We start from the raw sequence: 23774 nt of genomic DNA, 5'->3' as shown, positions 1-23774 counted from the left end.
CCGGAACATATACCAGTCCGCGTGATCAAAACAATCTTGAAGCGTGGATTCCGATTGGTCAGACCAGCGTAGCACAGGTACTTCCTTAGAGTTTCTGCCTATAGGAAGGGAGGAACAAAATGGAGTAGTGGTCAGATTTTCCGAAAGGAGGGCCTTGTATGCATCGCAGAAGTTAGAGTAGCAGTGATCCAGTCTTTGTGGCTCTAATTTGCCTTGTTAAAATCCCAGCTACAATAAATGCAGTTGTTTTGGGTCAGCAAAAAAAAAAAAATGGTTTTATAGTTATGTTCACTGCGCAGTGATGCAAATGGTGATTCTCCAATCAGAACCATCTACCTCTTATGGATGTCACTTCGGATTCAGAACACATGCTGCTAGTAGGTAGTCATACCACAGTCGCTATGGAATGCCTTTAGAACTTGTCTAATTAATCAGATCTAATATTGGGCTACCCTGCCACTTCGTTTGCTATACAGATGGCTAGGGCTGGAAAAATGTAACTACTCAAATGCAGAGATGACGCTATAGCTGCAAGGACTAACAGTCCATGAAGTCAACATGATTGTTAAACAATGTATAGCTTCAAAATATGGTTAAAGATCATTTACAAATGGTGTAAAACCTTATTTTGGGTTATAAACCATTTTAATTTAAGTGCATGAGGCATTTAAAAATGTGACATTGAATCAACGGGCATACATTTTTATTTGAGATGGCTGTAATGTTACACACACGTACATTCACAGAGTGAGCCTTTAAACAAGTCTGATCCAGAAGTTCATTAAAATGTTGTTTTTTCATCTTAAATTACCAACTTATTTATATTCTTTGTATGATGCTTATTTTTGACTGAATAGTAAGAATTAGCTCATTACTTTACCGATAATATAGTAAAAATTTGTCCTAGAACCATGCAGCTTATGAACCCAGTCAGTGGGCTACAGTTAACGTTCCAATCGAAAACAGCACTTGAATAGACAAGGTTAAATTTAAAGGTTAGACTAAAATCACTCCAACACCGTAATATCTGAAATAGAAATATATTGCAATAGGTCTTGATAGGCATGGAAGATTCCCCAGTTAGCAACATTATCCTAGAGGAACAATTGACAAGTTACATGAGTGATGTTCCAAGGTGCTCAGCTCACATTAAAAAGCCAATTTCTTTGGCCACGCTTACCTGAGGAAATAAAAATTACATGTTAAAGCATCTACATTTTCTATTATCCAGAAATTATGGCTACACAGGCACATTGTCAAAGCAAACTACTTGAGAAAATAAGATAAGCAATCACCGCTCTAGTCTAGGGTTTCATTATGATAATTATAGGACAGGATTGCCTACCTCTCAAGATGCCTTCATGCACACTACCACCATAGCGGCCTGGGTCACTGCTCCTGGGGTTTAGAGGGTTATTTGAACTTGGCCCAGAGTTGTCAGGACTGTTTTCATGTGATCCTTCAGCATCAATATAGTTACCACTGATGACTTTGAGCAGGTATGTAGCTTTTCCTTTTTCTGCAGAGATGTAGTTCAAGTTGTTGGGATTATTCTCAGCTCCACCTTGGGTGCCTTTGAGGCTAGATAAGTACCCATGGTGATCTGAAAGAGTTTGTCCACAACCAAGACAGTTTGCTCCATACTGACTAGGAGCGTTGGGGTTTCTGTCTCGTTGGATATTGCCTGTTTGTACAACCCCGTATGTTGGGGATTGAACACTGGTCATTGATAAAGGTTTCTTAGCACTAACTTGAACAGCTCTATAGAAGCTTAAAGGTGACCCATGTTGTCTACGATTAGGTTGGCCATTGCTGCCCTGGGTGATCTCATAGGCACCATTGGCTGGTTGGACAGCTCCATAAGCATTCTTGCTGAAACCATCTTGGTATTTACGATAATGGCTGGAAGCTGGTTTTACTTGGCTGGGTGACAGCTGGGCACTGGTAAGCTGTGCAGAGCCATGGTGGCCTAGTGTAGTTTCACCTCTGTTTAATGCTTGAAGATGACCACCATGCTGCACAGGCTGATGGAATTTAGAAGTGGTACCATGAATGGGGTCAGGTTGGCCATTTATTTTCCCACCCTGAGATGTTGGTTGGAAATGGCTGGGTGGATCCTGGACAATGTGGCTCTGGGCAAAGTTCTGTTGCTTTTCCACTGATTGGGCAATACCATTTTGGGCTGACCCTTGGTTGAACAAACAATAAATAGGACTGACACAGCTGGGATTGTCTTGGGCACCAGTGTCTTGAGAAACCATAGGCTGGCCTCCACTGCTAACTTTTATGAAGTTTGAATTTCTTCCCGAGTTGCCCAGGGAACATTCCTCACAAGGATCCGATCCGTCAGTATCAACATTGCTACCACTTATGACTGCAAACGGATTTCGCTCTTGTCCTTTTGCTGCATACTGAACAGTAGAAGCACCATACTTGCTAGGAGCTGGAGTTCTTCTGTGGCTTTGTGAACCTCCATACACGCTTGGAGCTTGTTGGTCAATGTTTAGACGAGAAGCAGACTGACCGGGAGAGGTTTCCCTTATGCCACTGGTGGCAGGTTGGATCCTGATCTGTTGTGGTGGTGCTGGCTCAACTCTGTAGCTTTGTGAACCTCCATACTGGCTAGTAGCTTGTTGGTTGACATTACTTTGAGTAGGAGCAGGTTTAACTCTGACACTTTGTGGACCCCTGTCCTGGTTAGAAGTATGATGTATGATGTTCTGGTGAAAAAGAATAGTCCCAATAGGGGCTTGGGCAACTCTGCTGCTTTGAGAACCATCATACTGGCTAGGCACCGAATGAGATGTGCTTGTGGCAGGTTTAGCACTACTGCTTTGAGAAACATCCTGGCCAGGAACTTGGATGCTGTGGTGTTGAAGGGTTACATACTTGCTAGTAGCATGTTTAACTCTATCACTTTGTGAAACTTGATGTTGGCTAAGGGCAGGTTTGATTGCAATGTGTTGAGTAGCACCATACCGGCTAGTAGTGGGTTGGACATTATGTGGTTGAGAGGCACCATGCAGGCTAGTAGCTAGTTTCTGCAGAGTTCCACTGTACGGACCAGGTGTAACAATGCTGGTTTGCGTTCCCACATACTGGTTAGAAGCTGGTTGGACATGATTGCTTTTGGAAGCGTCATACTTGCTAGCCACAGGGACATCATTTTTGTCCTGGCTGGTTCCATAGAAGCTAGAGGCTGCACTATTATGAAGTTTGTGGCTTTGGCATATACCAGAGTGAACAGGTTTTGTATTGCTGGGGTTAGGTTGAGTGATAGCCTTCACAAATGGGAACTGATAGCAATGAGGGGTAGACTGGACATTGTCTGAAGCTTGGTAGACTGTGCCCTGTGCTGTGTTGTAATAGTCCGTGTTAGGTTTTGCACCACTGTAGACAATTTCAGTCCTGCCAACTGAGGATCCATAATGGCCAGAAGCTGGCTTGGTGTATTGTCCCTTGCTAGGTCCATAGTTGTTTACAGAAAGTTGCCTAGGTACAAGCATCTTAATTGGTGCCAATTGAGCTTTGGTGGGCTTCACTTCTCCAAAGGAGGTTTCATCATGGCCGAGACCATCATGACCAGGAACTTGAGATAAACCACTTTGGCTATCCCCATACGTGCTGTATTCAGGGACTTTGCTGGTGGTAGGTTGACGATCTACACATTGGACAACAAAGTTGTCTCCGGAAGCAGGTTTCACATAACTTGAGGTACCTTGGGCACGGTCACCTAGTGGGACCTTGTGACTGAGGACTTGCTGGAAGCTGTTACTTAGAGAAGAACCATACACATTAGCAGGAAGGACTTGTTTCACACCAAAACGCTGGGCATCTGTGTTGTAGTTGGAACCAGGTTGTACTTTAGTATTCTGGTAAATATAGGAATCAAGGAAAGGGTTTACCTTGCTTGGAGTGTCATAGTGTCTTGGGGTCTTAACAGTGTCAGGAGTATATTGTTCACTGGCTGGCTTGACATATTGCTGGGGGATAGATATGCCATCAGAACTTTGCAAAACACCATATTGGCTATAGCGTCTTAAGCCAGAGAGGACATTACCTCCAGAATGCTGCGGTGTGCTGCCACTTTGTGCAGTGGGGTCACTTAAAGTGGGCTTATTATTCACCGTTTGGACAGTTGCATGATGGCTTGTGGCTGGTTTGCGCAACTTTGCTGATTGTACAGCATTGTACGTCTCATGTTGGGCAGAGTTGCTTGGTCTCTTACTCTCATAGTTAGGTTGAGGTCTCAAATGTTGCTGTGCATTTTGAGTGCTGCCACCAGGAGTACTGTTTAAGTGGCTGGGAACAGGATTGAGAACACTAGATTGGACCTTGATCGTCTTTGCAGATGTAGGCTTATAGTGGCCTGGGATATCTTTGATCCCGTCACCCTGGACAGGGCTGTGGATGGGAAATTGCCCATATCCACCGAGCCTGCTGCCTCTATCAGTTTCAGGCCTGATTCCCATACCCTTTCGATGTGGAGTATTAACATTCTGGGTGGATTCATAGACGTTTATGGCTGGGGTGTCATTATCACTTAATTTGTGTTGGCCAGTACCATAAGCACCTCCACCTTGTACAAGTCCATAGTGATTCAGAACACTTTGTACATTGCCTGATGATTGTGGGGCACCACTTCTTTGGAGACCGCTGTATTGGCTGAGAGAAGGATCCAGGGTGTTGTCAGCTGTTAAAGATCCATAGTTGGTACTATAATGCCCCCCTGTCTGTGACACCTCATGATTGCTTGGACAAGGTTGTGTGCCCATAACCTGGACACTTTCAGTGTTGGTGGGAACTTGCTGTAGACAGTCAGGCACTGGTTTATTTGCTGCGCCATCTAAAACATTTTTTTTTTTTGTTATACGTTCCTCAAAACAACTGTGCTCAAAGTAGACTACATGTAGTTATGTAAAAGAATCTTACCTTTGGTGCTCCCTGTCAATTTGATTGAGCCAACTCCAGGCATTTCAGATCTAAAAGTTCTGTCCACAAACAGCCTACTGACTGAGCTAAGTGGGTAGATGCATCGCACTGTGAGTCTAAAAAAGAAAGGTCATTAGAGATGTGCCATATGCAGCCACAGTTAGTCCCAAATCTGATTTAAAAAATGTGGATTATGATTATTCACACCAAGGTCACCAACTGTATTCTTAAGTAGCTTATTGCACAAATAAGTTATCATGTTCAGACCAGGGCATTGTATAATGAAAATGACAGCATTGAAATGCTAAGATCGATCGTGTTCCCAAATAACCATGACTGATCTTTACCTGAATTTAGAATCCCTGGAGATGAGAGAAGCGCTGTCAAGTATGAGCTCCCTATAAGACAGGATCTCGTTTTCATACACTACAGAAGAGTCTTCAACCTATAAGACAAGTGGAAACTTGTTACTTTGTAATGTGTAGCTCAAGTCAGTCAAAAGCTCATGACAATTTTCCCACCATCTAGCCTATAGCATTATTGTATACGTTTCTTCTGTGGGATTGTCATATTTAGACCTAGATAATGTTAAAATCAAAACTTCCCCCTCCTAATAAATGTAAATCAATTAGGCTGACCTTTCAAATTCTGCAAAAACTAAACTCCACAGGCTCCAAGCTTATATTTTAAATGAGATCATACCATAACCGTGGTATTGCACGTGTTCAAGCCAAACTCAAATAGAACTCTTGAGTCGTCAGTTAATTTTGGTTTACAGGTTCTGTCCAAGAGGGTAGTACTGCGTGGATTCACTGGAGGCCAGGTCATTTTTGTACTGGTCACCACAGTCATGATCCCATCAGGTGAACAGACTGGAAAGACAAAAGGTCAAAGCTGCAGATGACAGCCCAATACAAAAACAAAGCATGCGTGTTATGGATGGATACTCACTTATAAGCTGATCACGTCTGAAAAGACAGCGCGTTGCTGTTGCTGTCTGGATCTCCAAAGTCCTTGAATCTCTTGAGTGTATTTCAAATATGCCATAAAAATGCCTCAAGTTGATATCCTGAAAACGAAAAAAGTGTTTGGCCCATAGCAGTGAAGTAGGCCTATAAGCAACTATTAAAGTGAGGGCAATGTCCTGCCAAATTTGGTTGATAGTCATGCCTTAGATCAGTGGTTCCCAAACTGCGGTATCAGCACAGACAGGTAGGGGGAGATTAACAAGTGGCATAATTTTCTTTTAGCTAGTCATTTTACCTTGAGCCTCTAGGGGGTGGCATAGTTTCAACGCCAATGTAGTAGTGGGCGTAATCAATATTTTTTAACTGGTCGACCACCTCCCCAAATATTCTAACTACACTGAACAAAAATATAAACGCAACATTTAAAGTGTTGGTCCCATGTTTGCTGAGCTAAAATAAACAATCCCAGAAATGTTCCATACAGACAAAACTTCTCAAACTGTGCACAAATGAATTTACTTTCCTGTTAGTGAGCGTTTCTCCTTTGCTAAAAATAATCCATCCACCTGACGGGTGTGGCATATAAAGAAGCTGATTAAACAGCATGATCATGACACAAGTGCCCCTTGAGCTGGGGATGATAAGGCCACTAAAATGTGCAGTTGTGTCACAACAATGCCACATGTCTCAAGTTGAGGGCGTGCAATTGGCATGGCGACTGCAGGATTGTATGCCAGAGCTGTTGCCAGAGAATTTAGTCATTTTGCTACCATAAGCCACCCACGTCATTTTAGAGGATTTGGCAGTACGTCCAACCAGCCTCACAACCGTAGACCACATGTATGGTCTCATGTTGGCAAGCAGTTTGCTGATGTCAAGAGAGTGTCCCACGGTGGCGGTGGGGTTATGGTATGGGCAGGCATAAGCCACTCACAAACAATTGCATTTTATTGGTGGCAATTTGAATGCACAGAAGTACTGTGATGCAATCCTTTTTTCTTTTTTTTTTTAAGGCATCTGACCCGATTCATATCTGTATACCCAGTCATGTGAACTCCATAGAATAGTGCCTAATTAATTTATTTCAATTGACTGATTTCCTCATATGAACCAGTGGCTGATTTACATAAATAAAGACAATGCAACCATTAGTGAGGGTGAATCTACAACAGATGAACCGCCATCTGATAGGCCGAACGAGGCGCCCGGCGGGTGAGACCCTAGTACCAGTGGGAAAGGAGTGCAAGGGTGAGCTGGCATTCAATCAGCAAAGAGAAAGGCGATTACATTCAGTATGGTTTCACATGTCTCATGGTTGATTGGGGATCCACATCCAATGTGTTGCATGTGCTAAAAAAAAAGAAGTTTGAAGCCAGTGAAACTGAAGAGACATTTACACAAACACGCAACGCTGATAAACCGGTGGATTTTGGCCGTGGCTAAGAGCAAGATTTGCGTGGCCAAAAGCATGCATTGACCACAGACTACAACCACTGCCCAAGCTTTTATTAAGTGTCATATCTCAAATACGAGAAATCTAAAAAGCCACATACTATTGGTGAGACTCAATCTCCTTTCAGCAATAGGCATGTGAGAAAATAGCGAATCAGCTCAAGCAGATAACACTGTTGCCCAGCAAATATATGAAGTGGCAAAAGAAAGCGTCAGCAATTGAGCGAACAAAAGAAGTGGTAAATTTGCTCTACAACTAGATGAGTCAACTGATGTCACATGCAGCTCACCTTCTCGTATTCGTCAAATACTGCTATCAGGGGAAACTACATGAAGAGGTGTTATTTTGCAGTGTGCTTGAGGGGACATTCAACAAATTTGATGAAGATGAGGGATGAGGGGCTGTGTTGGGAGAACTGTATGGGCATGTGTACAGATGGGTAAACAAGGGTCTGATTCAGTTGAGGAGAATGAACTGCACCTGGATGTTACAAAAAGCAACAATCACTCATCACCTCCAAAACTTAATGGACATTTCAGGAGGTACTTTCAAGAGGCCACGAAAACCACGACTGGAGCCAGCAACCGTTCATTGCCACCACCGCTGTCATCGGAGCTACAGTATTCCTGGAACTGTCCAGTGACAGGACTTTGAGTGCAGCCTTTGCCACAACCCCGCTGGTTGAATTCTGTCAATCGCAGAATAACCGGGATTATCTGAAATCGCATTGATAAACTGATTGCTTTTTCATCTGTGAAACTACTTTTCCCGCACTTAAATACATTAAATGGTTACGACTCACGAGAGTGGAACATTAACTACTTTTATCTGTGTCAAGCATAAAGCTCTGAATACAAATGCTGTGTTCCCAGCATCAGGCTCATCCATCTCATTAGAGTATAGATTAAAAATAGGTTTATGGTAATTACCCATGTAAATGACCAAATAAAAGTATGAAGTGAAATGCAAACAAATGTATATGTGTGTACATCATTGTACAGCAATAGGGCTTTCAAAAATATAAATGCATGAGTGTTGGGTATGGGGAACACAAGCTGTGACCCAAATGTATAAGGGGGGTGAGCCAAAAAGTTTGGGAACCACTGCCTAAGAATAGATTGAGACACTGATGTTTTTTTGTTCTAGACCAGCATCAACACAACTGATTCAGCTATTTTCCAAGCCTGTGATTAGCTGTATCAGTTGTGTTTTAGTGCTGGGCTAGACCAAAAATGTGCACCCTTTGGGTTTCCCCTAGGAATGGATTGAGAAACACTGCTTTAGAATTGACAACATACTGTACCTCATAAGTGTAGCCAACAGTGAACAGTGGCACCTCCAAGGTCAAAATATGACTTTCGTTTCGCAGGTTGTACCCTCTTTCAGCCACCAGCTCAGGTGTTAGCGGGTCATGACCGACCCCGATCTCCCACAGGTATCCCAGTCTTGGCTGGGTCATGTCAAAGACAATGCCCCCTCTTGTGCAAACCCCTTTGAGCTCAGGAGGGACTGGGGGTGAGAATGCAGATTTTTGTAAGCAAGTTACTTTAGCAAGGTCTTCAAAGTAAAATATAAAGAGGTCTTCAAATCAAGTATTTACATGCATTGCTGAGCTGTTCCATAACAGAGGCTAGATGGTAGTAAGCCTCTTCCTGGGGCATGATGCTTAACGTGTAGTTCATGTCCATCGAGTACTGGAAGAGCCCCTCACCTAAGTACTATTAAGAAAAAAAAAAAATAATAAAATAAAAAATCTAGTATTATTTCAAAAGTTGCAATTCATGACTATAAGCTCCATTTATGGAAATGTGTTTGATCCAAAATGTACTCACCATCCTATGCACAGCCTTGTCGTCAAAAGGAACCCTGATAGTATAGGCATGGGTGCCATTGGCATGGATGATCTTACTGATGGCGTAGCCATGTTCTGCAGCGTCTGACACAGAGAACTGCTTTTCATTCAACTTCACTCCCATCAGAGCCACATCGTGAGGAATGTTCCCCAAGTACACGTTGAATGTATGCTCTTCAAAGCTGGTCTCTGGAGGAGTAATGGAGGAAATAGTTAAGTAGCCAAATAACCAGGATTAACAAGAAATCAGCAATGCCACAAAGCACATTGGAAATAACACCTTGGTTATTGTAACCACATGTTCGTTATGTGCAAAAAGGATGAACATACTGTGGTATGGAGGAAGGGCGTCGACGTCAACAGTGAAGGGGTGCCGGCACAGCAATGGAGTGTCCACTACCCTGAGCAGCCGGTGTCTCGTTTCAACAGTGCTACCATCAGTGTAGACATGAGAGAACACATGCTCATAGAACAGGAAAGCCACGTACATCTCTCGGTAGATATTGTTTGTCACCAAACTCTAAAAATACAGTTTACTGTGTTAATTTGCACTTCAAGCTGTCGAGAATAAGCAACACTAGTTTTAGAATGAATTTAAGTTTAAAAGCACACTAGGTAAACATCTATGAATATATTATACTGAACAAAAATATACCAAAAATAAAAAGATCCCGATATTGTCCATATGCACAAAGCATATTTCTCATTGTGTACACAAATTTGATTACATCCCTGTTAATGAGCATTTCTCTTCTGCCAACATAATCCATCCACCTGACAGGTGTGGCATATCAAGAAGCTGATTAAACGTTATGATAATTACACAGGTGCACCTTGTGCTGGGCACAATAAAATGCCAGATGTCTACATTTTGAGGGAGCTTGCAATTGTCATGCTGACTGCAGGAACGTCCACCAGAGCTGTTGCCAGAGAGTTTCTCTACTAGTTTCTTATTTTTCTCTACCATAAGCTGCTGCCAAAGTCATTTTAGAGAATTTAGCAGTACTTAGAACCACCCTCAACCGCAGACCACATGTAACCACAGTCTAGGACTTTAACATACAGGATTAGCTGAGACCAGACACCTTGTAAGCTGATGAAACTGAGGAGTGTCTAATAAAGCCCTTGTGGAAAGAAAAAAAAATAATCTTATTGGCTGGGCCTGGCTCCCCAGTGGGGGGCCTATGCCCTCCCAGGCCCACCCATGGCAGCACCCCAGTCCAGTCATGTGAAATCCATAAATTAGGGCCTAATGAATGCATTTCATATAACGAAATCAGTCAATTGAACTGTAATTTGGTTAAAAAAAAAAAAATCATTGAAATTGTTGCGTTTATTTTTGTTCACTATAGATCAGGTCTTCCAACTCCAGTCCCAGAGAGCTACTTGGTGCAGGCTTTTGTTTCAGCCTAGCACAAAAATACTTGCTCAATTGTGGTCCAGATGAAAGATTAGGCCTGAAGTCACTATGTGGTAAATGACTTAATAAACCAATTAAAAAAAAGTTTCAAACTGCAAATGACAGCTAATTTTCTGATTTTCCCCTCCCCACTCAGACCACTCCCACAGTCCTAGCAAGATATTTTCTTGAAAAATTGCCCTTGGTTAAGAAGTCATTTGTTTCTTTAATCACAAAAATTTACTTAATTGTTACCCAGAAATGATTTGACATTGTGATATAAAACAGCTGTATTGGACCTTTAAACAAGCATCATCTTAGTGCTGGGCTGGGGGGAAAAAAAATAGCCTTTACACCCAGCAGCTCTCCTGGGCCGCAGTTTGAAAACCTGGCACCAGTTGAACCTAGGCTAGATCGGTATTCGCTTTTGCCTACTCCATTGTCAAACTATGTTTGGCATGACAATTCCATAAGGAATTTGTAGTTGAGCAGAAACAGACTGCCACCCAGGCTGTCTGAACCCAGATTGTAGCTAAAGTTCAGTGGCCTTTACCTTCCTATATCCTCCTTCGGCACCAAAGGGGACACCCATCTGTACCATGAGCCCTTTGACTTCTAGAGTGTAGCCCCTGGCCCTCGCCGTGCCCTCATCTAGCAGTTGGCTCTCCACGCCCACGTTGATCTGCTTGCTCTCAAAGCCAAAGCCGCTGTGAACCAACGGTGTCATGATCCTGGGGGTCTCCCAGAGTAGCCTGACCCCGTCAAAGTATCCTGGGTCTGAGATCGAGAAAGCAATGCAAGTCTTTAGAATGGTAGACACGTCGCCAGTCAGCGACATATTTAGACCGTCATTATCAGGTAGAACATTAAACCATCAGTAGGGCTACTCCGAACATCCAGGCTCAGATTTGAATAACTCTGGTTAACAGTGTAGGGATGAGCACAAGTACTCGATTGAAGGATTGTACATGATCACTAAATGAGTACTCCATTTTCAAATTCCACTATGTGCACACAGTATGTACATCTTAAACAAGTACTCAATTTGAAATAAATTCTGTTGTAATCGCTGAACTATTTCAAATGCCAATACCTTTCAAGAGGTGGATGAGTGATTGTATTTACATTTCCATCAAATTGGCGACATATTTTCATGCGAATATTCTTTAGTCTGGATAAAACCGGCATTTCAGAGATGTTTCCATCAAATTGTTACAGATGACAGTGGACTTAAAATTCCCATGTTCTGAATAAAAAAAAACGAATTAAATGGGTTTCAATTGCATTTTCAACTAATAGTTCAAAAATGTTAAGAGCGTACCCACTGTTAGTGGCATGTTCGCGCTAGCCAAAAACACGCAGATGGCGCTGCTGCCTAGAGCACACTTATAGCCTACATGAGAAAATGTATCAAAAGAGCGAGTATTTATTTGTCAAACAGAAGCCAAGCACCGATCATCATGTCACCAGAATAAGACCGATATTTATTGGAAAGTAGCATCAAGCGCACCGCCTTGTACTTTCACCACCCAGTGAAGTTCATTCATTTCATCAGTAGCCTAGTAAACTGCATGCTTGCCGGACCAGTCGTAGTGGGAGAACCACACATGCCATCGCGTCACAAGTTCTCGATATGGTTATTATATCAATATTTGCGCGATAGAGTTTCCGACATTTCTCATAATTTACTGACAAAATGATCCCATCTTATGCATTTTGTTTTGTCAACATTTGGAAAGTTTAACAGAATGTTCAGTTTTCATCAGGCCTGTCATTTATCCTACATGTACTTCACTGGAAACCTGGTCATAGAAGCACAATTTCATGGTTTATCTGAAGAACTATTAATCCACAGTTGTCCTGGATTATTATGTGCATTATATTTGAATATAAAATAACTCATTTGCATGGAGTTATCAAAAAAATCTGCTGCAGCTAATGGTAGTGGCATTGTTAAAGATCATTCTTTAGCGATATAGGGGAATACAAATAAATATACTTATGGTGCAGGCCACAGATATGTCAATCATGACCACCATCATTTTCTGACTGAAGAACACTGTCCCGTGAATGACCTCCACCGCAACACCGTCAACCTGAGAGTAGAAAGAATGTGGTTGGGAAAAGGTTCTGCCAGTTTTAGGCCTTATAATTTATTATATTTTAGAAGTTCAACGTTTCTTGCCTTTCCTCATCTGCACTGATTGGGAATACACCGCTATAAGAGCAAGCGTCTTGAGGGCTCCCACCATGTTTCAGATCAACACAGAGTACTGAAACGCATAGCATTTCTTGAAATACTCACCATTACGATTTCCGAGTGATTTTGTCTGTAGGGAGAGCGGAAGACAACCCTTTTCGGAGTGGCACTCAGTTCGTAACCCAGTCGATGGGCTTCGGTGATGGGCATGGTGGCCATTTCATCCTCATTCTTTAGGAAAATTACCTGCCATGCAGAATTGGCTATATTTTGGGCCTAAGAGAGGATTCAGTACTGAGTCAACATCAAACATATTTCAATGCAAAGATTATACTTAAGAAATGTTGAATGCTTCTAAAGGATGTGGCTCACAACAGAATGGGCAGCCCTCCATGCTTCCTTTGAGGTTCCTTCAGATGTAGTACAAGGCACATCTCTCCCCACAGTTACCTAAGGGACATATTTAAGAGGGGTCATCTAACTTTGTGTCGAAGAAAAACAATTTGATGGATTTTCCAATTCTGGTTCTGGAGGCCCACTATATGCCAGCAGAAGTTCTAATCAAGCAATTAGTTTGAATCTTAAATAATGGTCAAAAACATACTAATTTGAGTGGGTATTTATCAGAGTTCATTTGACAAAGCAAATTGTTTCTACTCAGTGTGAAACCCAGTATGCCACTGGGCTAGGCCCCCAGGACCGGAATAGGCAGCCTTACTGTACCTCCATGTAGTCCTCTTCACATATAACCTCCCGTTGGGACCAGGGCAGTAGCAGGGAGCAGGTCTGAGACAAAGGGTAGCGCGACTGTCGGTCTTTGGCATCCATGACAATGATATTGAGCTGGAAGGTGAATATCTCATCGTTCTGAAACAGCAAATATTTGTTAGTCATCAGGTTTGATCAGCTCAGCAAGATGACAGTTCAGTATGGGAAGACAGGAGTTCTGAGTCCGGGTCCTCAGCCTGCACCTTTTTGTTCCATCCCTTATACCAACACACCCTATTTACCACCTCATTCAAATCATCAAACCACCCTTGATTCATTGAGTCAGGTTGGGCTAAGACTTTAGAACTCTACTGTCCTAGAGTGAGACATAGGGTATATCCCAATTATCCCCCCCCCCCCTAAAGTGTTCACTTGTTATCATGAAAACTCCCACTAGCCCATGCCTCCACCAATCCAATGCTTTTACATTGCGGGAAGTAGTGAACACTTCAGGAGGAATGGGATATTGGGATGCACCAATAGGCTACCTGGTTGTCAGTGTGACAGGAGAAGTAGGAAGCCCTGAGAGTGGTGTAGCCATCCATCTTGAAGGTGCTGATGGTGTAACCACACCGGGATGCATTCTTTTCATCTATGGGATGCACACCAGCCGCATCTGCAAATAGGACGCTACATTTCACTCTGCGCATCAATTACATTAAACAAATATACTCCACCCTACTATAGGATACTTATTGCCTACTATGTTCATTAATGCCAATATTGGAGGACCCACTATCTAAGACTGAGGGCACCAAATCTTTCACTCAACCGTTTAAATGAAATTGAGCCATACTTTAAGCAAGGTCTAAAGTAATACAACTAAATACTAAAACCTTGTCATCACCCACCTACAGCCTCAAACTGAGGGGCGTTGCCAGACGAACCAACATGCACCCACAGGTATCGATCCCGACATGCTGACTGTATAGCCACTCCTACGAGAGAATACAGGTTAGGGTACATTAGAAGACTCATGCAGACCTTGATCAATGAAAAGAACTCTGCATACCTTCTGGAATACTGTAACCTTTGGGACTTCCAAGAAACCCCAAATAAAGCAATGATAGTCTGGGAGAAAGTTAAATTAGTATCTGCCATTTCTCACAGGTAAAATCATGGAGAACTACAACACATCAAAATTCTTTAGCATTTTTCCAAGTGACTTCAAACTCAGAATTTAAGAAAAATCAAACTTACCCAATACTTATGCCAAGGCTTGCAGCCATCATTTCGCTATACAAATACCCAGCAAACAATACTAGTACTGGTCAGATAGTAGCAGAAAATAAAGACAGCAAGAAAATCAAAACTAGTTGCTTTGAAACTCCCTTGCTACGAACCAAAGGGACAAAAAAATAATTCAGTCACAGGTAGACCAATCACCACCAGAAGAAGGAGGCCGAATGGAAACCAGGTGCAACTGATTGAACTTGATTGCTTTGTTAAAATTTTGATGACTTCCATTGGCACTGTTTCTTACGAAAGGAGTGAAGCTTATTTGGGTATACATAGCCAACTGCACAAAATGATATATTTGGTGGTTGAATATGAAATTGATTTAGCCTAGCACTACACTGCTGATTAAAATAATTAAAGTTTGATGATGAGTTCATTATTTGAATCAGCTGTGTAGTGCTAGGGCAACAATCAAAACGTGCACCCCTTTGGGTCCCAGGACCGAGTTTGGGAAACGTTGGTCTTGTAGAAGCAAAATCTTATATTTATCACAGTAAAAAGCCAGCAGAGGGAGGTAAATTGTCTTAAGCCTGCGTTTTATCTAGTCTCTTGCTGAGCTGTGCTGTCTAGCTATCACAAACCACCAGATGGCAATATTCATTGGTTTTATACTCTGAGATTTAGAACGCAAACAAACTTCTTCTGTAAATTAACATTGTTTTGCATATGCTGATTAAAAATAAACTAATTCAAAATAGACTAAATGTTTGGTAAAATATATGGTCTCTCTTCAAATATGCTGAGTGGTTAGCAATTATGTAGTTATAATTTGCAATAATGACTTTTTAATTTGACAGAACATTTTTGTCAGCTCTTTTGTGTTTGACATCAGAAAGGCGAATGGCTTCAGTGGCATTAGCCAGGTAGGTGCTTCTACACATTGGTAGTGGATGATTATATTCTCCCCAAGACAATGAAAAGTGCTTTGAGTACCTGAAAAAAATCTATTGTTGTGATTGTTATTATTATTTTATTTTCTAATATTAATATTATTATCCATTATTAATATATTGATCTCCTTCCAGGTCCAGTGAAAGCCCCAGTCCTGGGTACTGGGTTCCACACCAGCCTTGGAAAAGAGTCCCGTGCTCAGACACTGCAGAACGGTGAGTCCTGAACTAAACCCACCATGCCCTCTCTCCTTCTCAAAACAGCTAAGGCTTGTTCAGCATATTGGAGATAGAAGTGCAACACATAGAGTGGACATGATTCACTATTCCAACTAATATACATTCTTGGGCGAATCCTGCCAATTAAGACCTATTTTCACTTAATGCATTGATGTCAATGGGAGATTTAAGTGAAAATGTGACTTAAATGGAATTTGGGATTCACCCCTGTATGCATAACTCTTTATCTGGGGACCAAACAAAACCTGTTCAAGCAGGAAACTGAATGATTGGTTGTGAGATAGTGAGTGAAATTAACCAGGATGTTTTTGGTCTCATTTGGTCTGTTATCATATAAAATCTGAGATTACATTTTGGGGAAGTTGGTTTACTTGACAGTTTCATATCCAATCATTGTATAGAAGACAGTTTTATGGAGAGGCTAGTTTGGTGCATGTTTCAAATTGGTGTGTGTGTGAGAGAGAGAGAGAGAGAGAGAGAGAGAGTAGCCAATAAAGCCCTTGAGAGAGAGGTTTGATGAGAAATTTTCCCGGCCTTGAGGATTTATAGTTTGTGGCGATCACTGTGAACAAGTACATACCTGTGAGAGAACACACACACACACACACACACACACACACACACACACACACACACACACACACACACACACACACACACACACACACACACACACCTGTCCCTCTCTCTCTCTCTCTCTCTCTCACATGCACACACACAAACCTCACATTCACTTATTCACATGCACGCACCACACACACGCACACACGATCCACATCTAATCCGACACTCTCTGCCATCCAAACACACAGGATGAAACTCTCCTGAGACTGAGGGGAGCTAGTGGGGCGGGGGAGGAGGGGTTACACACACAGAAACACATACACATGCACGAGTAGTTGCGTAAACACGCATGGGTAGTTGCATACGCATATGTACGCATATACACATACACACATAGAGGTTCCAGAATAGAACGATTAATGCTCTTAAAAGCTTTTGGGGTTATTTCTGGTGATGGGTTGAATGGTTCGCTGACACTGGTGACCGGCCTTCACTCCACTCTGCATTCCAGACTAACCTGCCTGACACACAAATACACACATCCTGTGCGCATGCACATCCAACTCACATACCAGTATGCGTGAACACATTTAAATCACATTTTATTTGTCGCATACACATATTTAGCAGATGTTATTGCGGGTGCAGCTAAATTCTTGTGTTCCTAGCTCCAACAGTGCAGTAGTATCTAACAATTCACACAAATCTAAAAGTAAAAGAATGGAATTAAGAAATAGTAGGACAAGCAATGTTGGAATCCGGAGTATATATATATGTGTATATGTACAGTACCAGTCAAAAGTTTGGACACACCTACTCATTCAAGGGTTTTTCTTTATTTTTATTATTTTCTACATTGTAGAATACTAGTGAAGACATCAAAACTATGAAATAACACATATGGAATCATGTAGTAACCAAAAAAAGTGTTTAACAAATCAAAATATATTTTAGATTTTAGATTCTTCAAAGTAGCCACTCTTTGCCTTGATGACAGCTTTGTACACTCTTGGCATTCTCTCAACCAGCTTCATGAGGTAGTCACCTGGAATGCATTTCAATTAACCTCTCTAGGGTATGTGGGACGAAATCGTCCCACCTACTCAACAGCCAGTGGAATCCCGTGGCGCGATATTCAAATACCTTAGAAATGCTATTACTTCAATTTCTCAAACATATGACTATTTTACACCATTTTAAAGACAAGACTCTCGTTAATCTAACCACACTGTCCGATTTCAAAAAGGCTTTCCAACGAAAGCAAAACATTAGATTATGTCAGCAGAGTACCCAGCCAGAAATAATCAGACACCCATTTTTCAAGCTAGCATATAATGTCACATAAACCCAAACCACAGCTAAATGCAGCACTAACCTTTGATCTTCATCAGATGACACTCCTAGGACATTATGTTATACAATACATGCATGTTTTGTTCAATCAAGTTCATATTTATATCAAAAACCAGCTTTTTACATTAGCTTGTGACGTTCAGAACTAGCATACCCACCGCAAATTTCCGGTGAATTTACTAAATTACTCACGATAAACGTTCACAAAAAACATAACAATTATTTTAAGAATTATAGATACAGAACTCCTTTATGAAATCGCTGTGTCCGATTTTAAAATAGCTTTTCGGCAAAAGCACATTTTGCAATATTCTGAGTAGATAGCTCGCCATCACAGGCTAGCTATTTTGACACCCACCAAGTTTGGCCCTCACCAAACTCATATTTACTATAAGAAAAATTGGATTACCTTTGCTGTTCTTCGTCAGAATGCACTCCCAGGACTTCTACTTCAATAACAAATGTTGGTTTGGTTCAAAATAATCCATAGTTATGTTCAAATATCCTCTGTTTTGTTCGTGCGTTCAAGACACTATCCGAAGGGTGACGCGCCCGACGCGTTTCGTGACAAAATAAATTCTAAATATTCCATTACCGTACTTCGAAGCATGTCAACCGCTGTTTAAAATCAATTTTTATGCGATTTTTCTCGTAAAAAAGCGATAATATTCCGACCGGGAAACCCTGTTTTCGTTCAAAGACAAAAAATAAAAACATGGTGTCGGCTCGTGCAGGCGCCCCCAGTCTCATTGTTCTCTGATCGACCACTATCCAAATGCGCTACTGTTTTTCAGCCATGGCCTGCAAAGTCATCATTCAACGTTTTGCCGCCTTCTGAGAGCCTATGGGAGCCGTAGGAAGTGTCACGTTACAGCAGAGATCCTCAGTTTTCAATAAAGAGAGTGTAGAAGGCCAAGAAATGGTCAGAGAGGCCACTTCCTGTAAGGAATCTTCTCAGGTTTTGCCTGCCATATGAGTTCTGTTATACTCACAGACACCATTCAAACAGTTTTAGAAACGTTAGGGTGTTTTCTATCCAAATCAAACAATTATATGCATATTCTAGTTTCTGGGCAGTAGTAATAACCAGATTAAATCGGGTACGTTTTTTATCCGGCCGTGCAAATACTGCCCCCTACCCTAGAGAGGTTATCAGAGCAAAAGCAGCTTTATCACATTTACATAAGTATTCAGACCCTTTACTCAGTTGAAGCACATTTGGCAGCGATTACAGCCTCGAGTCTTCTTGGGTATGACGCTACAAGCTTGGCACATCTGTATTTGGGGAGTTTTTCCCATTCTTCTCTGCAGGTCCTCTCAAGCTCTGTCAGGTTGGATTGTGAGTGTTGCTGCACAGCTATTTTCATGTCTCTCCAGAGATGTTCAAGTCCAGACTCTGGCTGGGACATTCAGAGACTTCTCCCGAAGCCACTCCTGCGTTGTCTTGGCTGTGTGCTTAGGATTGCTGTCTTGTTGGAAGGTGAACCTTCGTCCCAGTCTGACGTTCTAAGCGTTCTAGAGCAGGTTTTCATCAAGGATCTCTCTCTGTACTTTGCTCCGTTCATCTTTGCCTCACTCCAGACTAGTCTCCCAGTCCCTGCCGCTGAGAAACATCCCCACAGCATGCTGCCACCACCATGCTTCACCGTAGGGATGGTGCCAGGTTTCCTCCAGACGTGACACTTGGTATTCAGTCCAAAGAGTTCAATCTTGGTTTCATCAGACCAGAGAATATTGTTTCTCATGGTCTGAGAGTCTTTAGGTGCCTTTTGGCAAACTCCAAGCGGGCTGTCATGTGCCTTTTACTGAGGAGTGGCTTCCGTCTGGTCACTTTACCATAAAGGTCTGATTGGTGGAGTGCTGCAGAGATGGTTGTCCTTCTGGAAGGTTCTCCCATCTCCACAGAGGAACTCCGTCAGAGTGACCATTGGGTTCTTGGTCACCTTCCTGACCAAGACCCTTCTCCCCCAATTGCTCAGTTTGGCCTGGCAGCCAGCTCTCGGAAGGGTCTTGGTGGTTCCAAACTTCTTCCATTTAAGAATGATGGAGGCCACTGTGTTCAATGCTGCAGAATGTTTTGGCACCCTTCCCCAGATCTGTGCCTCGACACAATCCTGTCTCGGCGCTCTACGGACAATTCCTTCAACCACATGGCTTGGTTTTTGCTCTGACGTTCACTGTCAACTGTGGGACCTTATATAGACAGGTGTGTGCCTTTTCAAATCATATCCAATCAATTGAATTTACCACAGGTGGACTACAGTCAAGTTGTAAAAACATCTCAAGGATGATCAATGGAAACAGGATGCACCTGAGCTCAATTTCGAGTCTCATAGCAAAAGGTCTGAATACTTACTGTAAGGTATTTCTGTTTTTATTTTTAATACATTTGCAAAAATTTCTAAAAACCTGTTTTCGCATTGTCATCATGGGGTATTGTGTGTAGATTGATGAGGAAACATTTTTATTTAATCAATTTTAGAATAAGGCTGTAACGTAACAAAATGTGGAAAGGGGTCTGAATACTTTCTGAAGGCACTGTATGTACAGCAATAGTTGAATAGGATGGCCATGACTAAAATGTACAGTATATACATATGAAGTGGGTCAAATAGTATGTAAACATTATTAAAGTGACCAGTATTCCATTATTAACGTGACCAGTGTTCCATGTCTACGTACATAGGGCAGCAGCCTCTAAGGTGCAGGTTTGAGTAACCGGGTGTTTGCCAGCTAGTGACAGTGACTAAGTGCAGGGCAGGGTACTGGGTGGAGGCCAGCTAGTGATGTCTATTTAACAGTCTGATGGCCTTGAGATAAAAGCTGTTTTTCAGTCTTTCGGTCACAGCTTTGATGCACCTGTACTGACCTTGCCTTCTGGATGATAGTGGGGTGAACAGACCGTGGCTCGGGTGGCTGAGGTCCTTGATGATCTTCTTGGCCTTCCTGTAACACCGGGTGTCCTGAAGGGCAGACAGTGTGCTCCCGGTGATGCGTTGGGCTGACTGCACCACCCTCTGGAGAGCCCTGTAGTTGCCTTACCAGGCGTTGATACAGCCCGACAGGATGCTCACAATGGTGTATCTATAAAAGTTTGCGAGGGTCTTAGGGGCCAAGCCAAATTTCTACAGTCTGAGGTTGAGTGTGTGTGTTTGTGTGTGTGTATGTTTGTGTACAGTCATACTCACACACTTGCTCATAAACAGTCATTAGTAACCATAACTGAGTTTGTTACCGTCAATAGTTGAGTGTATCTTTGATTGCCACACTAAACATTACTTATACAGCTCTCATACTTTTTTTTTTGTCTTGTCGCTCCAATTTGTTTTAAGTTGTATTTGTCACATTCAAAAATACAGGGAAATGCTGAACTTGCAAGCCCTACCCAACAGTGCAGTTTTCAATATCAAATAGAATAAGTAATAAAAAAAACCCACAAGAAATAAGAATGGAAGGTATAGGGTCCATGATTGTACCAATTGTATAATGTGCAGGGATACTGGAGTATTTGAGGTAAATATTTACATGTAGGCAGAGATTACGAGAAAGTTACTGGTAGCAGGATAAATAATAATAACACTAGTAAACAGTATGGCAGCAGCATAAGAGGTGGGTGGGTGGGTGGGTGGGTGGGTGGGTGGGTGGGTGGGTGGGTGGGTGGGTGTGTGTGTGTGTGTGTGTGTGTGTGTGTGTGTATGCAAGTGTTAGTGTGAGTGTCAGAGTGTCAGTGTAGGCATGAAAGGCGGATATACATGTAAACACGGCTGAGAAGTGACTGGTAGCAGGAATATATAAATACTTATGGTAATATAATAATGGTAATACATGTAAACAGGAGTAATAGTGACCAGTAGCAGGATATATAGATAGATAAATGGTAATGGCAGTCAATAATCAATGAACAGCAGTGAAGCGGTAATAATGAATCTAATCAATAATAATTTTAGCAGCAGCGTTGGTGTGAAGGAGAGCAGTAGTTGTTATCCATTTAGCAGTCTTATGGCCAAAGGATAGAAGCTGTTTAGGAGTCTGTTGTTCTGATCCTTGATGCACCGGTACCGCCTGCCAGATAGAAGCATGGAGATTAAGAACAGTCCATGTCTCTGGTGGCTGGAGTCTTTGGCAATTTTTCAGGCCTTTCTCAGACACTGCCTGGCATGTATGTCCTAGATGGGCCGTCCGCACCACCTTCTGTAGGGCCTTCCGGTCGAGGGTGGAGCAGTTGCCATACCAAATGGTGATACAACCAGTCAGGATGCTCTCGATGGTGCAGCTGTAAAAGTTGTTAAGGATCTGAGGGGTGAGAAGACCATGTTAAGTCCACAGGGATATGGACACAGAGGAATTTGAAGCACTTGATCCTCCCCGCTCTGCCCCGTCAATGTGGATCAAATCAAATCAAATGTTATTAGTCACATGCGCTGAATACAACAGGTGTAGACCTTACAGTGAAATGCTTACTTACAAGCCCTTATAACCGACAGTGCAGTTAAAAAAAATACAGATAAGAATAAGAGATAAAAGTAACAAGTAATTAAAGAGCAGCAGTAAAAAATAACAATATATACAGGGGGGTGCCAGTACAGAGTCAATGTGCGGGGGCACCGGTTAGTTGAGGTAGTATGTACATATAGGTAGAGTTAATTAAAGTGACTATGCATAGATACATTTACATTTACATTTAAGTCATTTAGCAGACGCTCTTATCCAGAGCGACTTACAAATTGGTGCATTCACCTTATGATATCCAGTGGAACAACCACTTTACAATAGTGCATCTAAATATTTTAAGGGGGGGGGGGGGTGCCAGAGGTGTGGCAGAGCAGCGAACAGTTTTGACTGGGCTGAGCGGGAACTGTGCTTCCTCAGAGGTAGGGGGGCCAGCAGGCCAGAGGTGGATGAACGCAGTGCCCTTGTTTGGGTGTAGGGCCTGATCAGAGCCTGAAGGTATGGAGGTGCCGTTCCCTTCACAGCTCCGTAGGCAATCACCATGGTCTTAAAGTGACTATGCATAGATGACAACAGAGAGTGGCAGTTGTGTGTGTGGGGGGGGGCAGGGCAATGTGAATAGTCTGGGTAGCCATTTGACTAGATGTTCAGGAGTCTAATGGATTGGGGGTAGAAGCTGTTTAGAAGCCTCTTGGACCTAGACTTGGCACTCCGGTACCGCTTGCCGTGTGGTAGCAGAGAGAGCAGTCTATGACTAGGGTGGCTGGAGTCTTTGACAATTTTTAGGGCCTTCCTCTGACACCGCCTGGTATAGAGGTCCTGGATGGCAGGAAGCTTGGCCCCAGTGATGTACTGGGCCATTCGCACTACCCTCTGTAGTGCCTTGCGGTCGGAGGCCGAGCAGTTGCCATACCAGGCAGTGATGCCACCAGTCAGGATGCTCTCGATGGTGCAGCTGTACAACCTTTTGAGGATCTGAGGACCCATGCCAAATCTTTTCTGTCTCCTGAGGGGGAATAGGTTTTGTTGTGCCCGCTTCACAACTGTCATTGTGTGCTTGGATCATGTTAGTTTGTTGGTGATGTGGACACCAAGGAACTTGAAGCTCTCAACCTGCTCCACTGCAGCGCTGTCGATGAGAATGTGGGCGTGCTCGGTCCTCTTTTTCCTGTATTCCACAATCAGCTCCTTTGTCTTGATCACGTTGAGGGAGAGGTTGTTGTCCTGGAACCACATGGCCAGGTCTCTGACCTCCTCTCTATAGGCTGTCTCGTTGTTGTCGGTGATCAGGCCTACCACTGTTGTGCCATCTGCAAACTTAATAATGGTGTTGGAGTGATGCCTGGCATGCAGTCATGAGTGAACAGGGAGTACAGGAGGGGGCTGAGCACGCACCCCTGAGGGGCCCCTGTGTTGAGGGTCAGTGTGGCGGATGTGTTGTTACCTACCGTTACCACCTGGGGGCGG

At 42.7% G+C, this 23774-nt stretch overlaps 3 protein-coding genes across 3 annotated transcripts in view; 1 reads left to right on the top strand and 2 right to left on the bottom strand.

Annotated features, from left to right (window-relative positions):
• brf1b (BRF1 general transcription factor IIIB subunit b) overlaps positions 1-23774 on the top strand; it is a 136426-nt gene that overhangs the window by 2831 nt on the left and 109821 nt on the right. The window contains exon 3 of the mRNA XM_014145094.3: positions 15837-15917. Coding sequence (XP_014000569.1) covers positions 15837-15917 — 81 coding nt within the window. The remainder of the gene's footprint in view (positions 1-15836; positions 15918-23774) is intronic.
• On the bottom strand, positions 501-8736 carry LOC106571709 (uncharacterized). The gene is made up of 6 exons (XM_045695784.2): positions 8657-8736; positions 5884-6001; positions 5635-5804; positions 5280-5377; positions 4933-5048; positions 501-4846 (listed from the first exon to the last, which is right to left on the bottom strand). Exons 3-6 carry the CDS (start codon positions 5782-5784, stop codon positions 1305-1307), a joined length of 3906 nt encoding a protein of 1301 aa, XP_045551740.2. The 5' UTR covers positions 5785-5804; positions 5884-6001; positions 8657-8736; the 3' UTR covers positions 501-1304.
• On the bottom strand, positions 12396-14638 carry LOC145860851 (uncharacterized). Its single transcript, XM_082961531.1, has 8 exons — positions 14585-14638; positions 14424-14510; positions 14061-14188; positions 13528-13671; positions 13177-13254; positions 12910-13080; positions 12604-12700; positions 12396-12406 (listed from the first exon to the last, which is right to left on the bottom strand). The coding sequence occupies exons 3-8, from the start codon at positions 14115-14117 to the stop codon at positions 12396-12398; spliced, it is 558 nt and encodes a 185-aa protein (XP_082817657.1). The 5' UTR covers positions 14118-14188; positions 14424-14510; positions 14585-14638.

The sequence above is a fragment of the Salmo salar genome, chromosome 15 (genome assembly GCF_965601325.2).
Source record: "Salmo salar chromosome 15, fSalSal1, whole genome shotgun sequence".
In the NCBI taxonomy this organism is placed as follows: domain Eukaryota; kingdom Metazoa; phylum Chordata; class Actinopteri; order Salmoniformes; family Salmonidae; genus Salmo; species Salmo salar.
Note: the sequence above shows the minus strand (reverse complement) of the source record. Positions and strands in the feature narration are given on the sequence as shown.

Coding starts and splice junctions, on each gene's coding strand:
- LOC106571709 (XM_045695784.2), bottom strand. CDS start 5,784: ATGACTGTGGTGACCAGTACAAAAATGACCTGGCCTCCAGTGAATCCA. Junction 5,378..5,634: donor CGTGCAATACCACGGTTATG/GTATGATCTCAT, acceptor CTTGTCTTATAG/GTTGAAGACTCTTCTGTAGT. Junction 4,847..4,932: donor ATTGACAGGGAGCACCAAAG/GTAAGATTCTTT, acceptor AAAATGTTTTAG/ATGGCGCAGCAAATAAACCA.
- LOC145860851 (XM_082961531.1), bottom strand. CDS start 14,117: ATGGATGGCTACACCACTCTCAGGGCTTCCTACTTCTCCTGTCACACT. Junction 13,255..13,527: donor GTGAAGAGGACTACATGGAG/GTACAGTAAGGC, acceptor TATGTCCCTTAG/GTAACTGTGGGGAGAGATGT. Junction 12,701..12,909: donor ATCACTCGGAAATCGTAATG/GTGAGTATTTCA, acceptor TTCTACTCTCAG/GTTGACGGTGTTGCGGTGGA.